Source organism: Triticum dicoccoides, chromosome 3A (genome assembly GCF_002162155.2).
Source record: "Triticum dicoccoides isolate Atlit2015 ecotype Zavitan chromosome 3A, WEW_v2.0, whole genome shotgun sequence".
In the NCBI taxonomy this organism is placed as follows: Eukaryota; Viridiplantae; Streptophyta; class Magnoliopsida; order Poales; family Poaceae; genus Triticum; species Triticum dicoccoides.
In genome coordinates this window covers 733,513,578-733,516,603 of record NC_041384.1, presented here as the reverse complement: position 1 = coordinate 733,516,603, position 3,026 = coordinate 733,513,578, and the positions used below count along the sequence as shown (strand labels likewise).

The 3,026-nt window shown below is 42.9% G+C and overlaps 1 protein-coding gene across 1 annotated transcript; it reads right to left on the bottom strand.

Moving 5' to 3' along the window:
- Positions 1-479: 479 nt before the first annotated feature.
- On the bottom strand, positions 480-3,026 carry LOC119273174. The gene is made up of 11 exons (XM_037554435.1): positions 2,613-3,026; positions 2,276-2,464; positions 1,781-1,900; positions 1,650-1,691; positions 1,479-1,574; positions 1,315-1,404; positions 1,099-1,215; positions 934-972; positions 801-851; positions 614-688; positions 480-518 (listed from the first exon to the last, which is right to left on the bottom strand). Exons 1-11 carry the CDS (start codon positions 3,024-3,026, stop codon positions 480-482), a joined length of 1,272 nt encoding a protein of 423 aa, XP_037410332.1.

The window sequence follows — 3,026 nt, the reverse complement described above, 5'->3', positions numbered from 1 at the left end:
GCGAGCACGGACTCACGCACCACCGGGGCATACACGCACGTAGGTGTTATAGAGCCGAGAACACACCTACGGACTCGGCACGGCCACGAACCAGTGCCCGGCTCGACCAGCACACACATTGGTCACCACCACCGTGGCTTATTCCAACACAGACTGTGTCGTGTGTGTCGCTGTGATTTGGTTTTCAGTATCGATGGTCAGATGTGCAGCATCGTGTGCATGTCGGGCGCAGAACGCAGTTCTTTGGCCATAGTATCACAAGACACATGCCCCAACCGACAATGTACAAGTATTGAATTACCCTCCTCTTCAGTTGCAACAACCATCAATGCTACGTTTCAAAAAACAACCATCTGTCAGCAGTGGAAGAGGGGGCGTCAGAATTGGTACAGATTTCTAGTCTTTCCATTACTACAGATGAGATAATGGATAATACACTCATTTCAGGCCAAAAGTGACAAATCTAGTCTTTCCATTACTCAGAACTCGAAGGGTCTTTCCAATGGAACAACTCCACCCTGTAAAAGTGCGTGCAAATAAGTTTCTGTTTCTTTTTTCCCTCAAATCTCGGGACGCAACATTACTTTGACAATGAATAGAGTTATTAGCATACCTCTTTGTCCAACTTCAGCTCATCTGCTAAATCCAACTTTTTCTGAGCGTATTGAGCCATGTTCATTGCTTTATGCTGAACAAGAGAACCAGTTATATACAAAACAACAATCATGACCACATATAAATTCGGAGGGTTTTTTCTCAAAACAAAACAAATAATCGTAGAGGATTCATCAAGACAATACCATACTGACAGATAACTTCCTAAACACATCCCGAGCTTTATCCTCTTCGGTCTACACAAAGGCCATATCAATATCAGCAACATATTGCAGTAAAATATGTATCACCATGTCGAACCTACAGTACCCTACTTACCTTCGCGTCAATGCCACCTTGTCGGACAACATACTGCATCTAGAAAGATAAAACAGATGAAATTAGATATTGGCAATATATTGCATGTTTATTGTTGACAACAAAAAGAAAAGTTAGGGGCCATACAAATCTGCACAACAGCTCCAAATTAAGACACCAACTTACATATGCTTTTATTGTTGCGATGGCAGGAACCCCTTTCAGTTCACCATCTAGTCTCCTTTTGTGTACATCGAACTTGTCCATTTCATATACTTCCTTCACAGCATCAATGTAACTTAACTGAAATATTTGTGAAACCGTAAGAAATATGCAGAATCACAAAGCATGTCAGTAGTGCTCTATTACACAAATGCTTTATGTAGTAGGTAGGATGCCAACATTTTTCTTAGCGACACGCCTCCAGATCTCAAAATAGACAAGATCTATGTCCTTGAGGGACGCATTCTTATCCATCTCAAGAATGTACTCCTGAATCAAATTGACCAGATTGTGAGTAACACCAGCGATCAACACCTCAATTAGCAAAAGACAAGATATCTTACATTATAAGCAAAAGCAGCTAAACGAACAGTAATATGGGCAAAGTCAGTTGCAATCCTCAATGCTTGCCTCCATGCTCTAGTATCCAATTCTAACCACTGAAGTGAAAAGATGTTAATCATCATGAGTATGTATATGGACTAATTTCGTGATTTCCTGGGGGGCATACTTACAGCCTTGGTCCTGCGATCCAGATGCAAATACTCTGTAATCCACTGTTGCAAGATAGAAGTCTATCACTTTAAAAACGATCCAGCCACTCGTAGTATTTTTAATTCCATCAGCTTGATCACATAATGCATACCTTGATTTTCTTTGAAATTTCTGCATAATACTTGACATAAACAGCATCAATTTTATATGTATGATAACGTGAGCGGTACTCATCGTGATAGCGGTACAGGTTTCGACCGCTATGAGGCAGCTAGAAAAAAAAAGAACAAGAATTAGATGAAACGTCTGAAAAGGAACAAAAGTCCCACAATGGCTACATTGAAGTGATGCCAAACTCAATGTTCATAAGCCACAGCAAAGAATATGGTGATGCCAATCATACAATCATCATCTGTTAAGAATAAGCTTTTCGGAAACAGTTTCAACCAGTACCACAAACCCATGGCTCAAGTTTTATACGAACATTGCAGCTGTGGTTGGAGTCAATGAAGCAAAATGAACTACCTCAATGATTGCCGAATTTTGCGGTGTGTGTTGAAATGGTTTCTGAACACCCATGATTATGATAATAACCAAAGTAGTCAACTGATGGATGACTAGATGTAGATATAGACAGTACACTTACAAAATTACGAGGGGCAATCCGTTGGTAGTCATTCAATCCAGCTTTATAGGTGTCATCAGGATGGACGAACCACTCAAAACTTTCATCCTCCTCTAACCGCTTAAAGTACAACTCCTCACCAAGTTCAGCATCAGTGTATTCTTCTGATTCCTTAAGCTCACGTTCACGTGCGCACTCCGGCTTCACATCCTACACATAGATGATAAAAACATGACGTAAAATCATCCACAGATACCAAACCAGAGGGCTGGATTTGCTGCTATGGCACACAAGTGCAAACTTTCAGACATCCGTGAATTGAAGCTAGCGGTGGCTGATTGATACAACATGTAGGTACCTTGTAATAAGTGATGCGAAGGCGTCCAAGGCGCGCTTCTATCTTGTCTTCTTCCTCCCATGACATATAAAGTGGCAGGTCAGTACGAGGAAGAGGAATGTTGGGACGCAAATGTTGGGCAAAACGGGTTTCGTCCTCCTCGCTGATGAGGACGTCCGGCCCGAAGCAATCCTGGCTTGTTTCGTGCGCCGAATCTGTTCTGAGCAGCGGCTCCATGTCTGTCGCATGAGGAATCAGATCTTGACCCCCTTGGATGGTGTCCTCCACGTCTCCACGGTGCTGGGCAGTGGCAGGAGCATGGGAAGATGATGCGGGCAGGTCCTTGCGGTGCCTCTTCTCCCCTGTCCACGCCTTGTTTGTTCCATCTCCATCATCGGACAGTTGGCCGATCTGGACGTGCTTCTCGTGCAGCAT

Bases quoted from the DNA above. Each gene is read 5' to 3' on its own strand.
- LOC119273174 (XM_037554435.1), bottom strand. From the start codon at position 3,026: ATGCTGCACGAGAAGCACGTCCAGATCGGCCAACTGTCCGATGATGGA. The intron at 1,692-1,780 runs GTATGCATTATG...ATCTTGCAACAG, and splicing joins AAATTTCAAAGAAAATCAAG to TGGATTACAGAGTATTTGCA. The intron at 689-800 runs GTATTGTCTTGA...TCTCTTGTTCAG, and splicing joins GGAAGTTATCTGTCAGTATG to CATAAAGCAATGAACATGGC.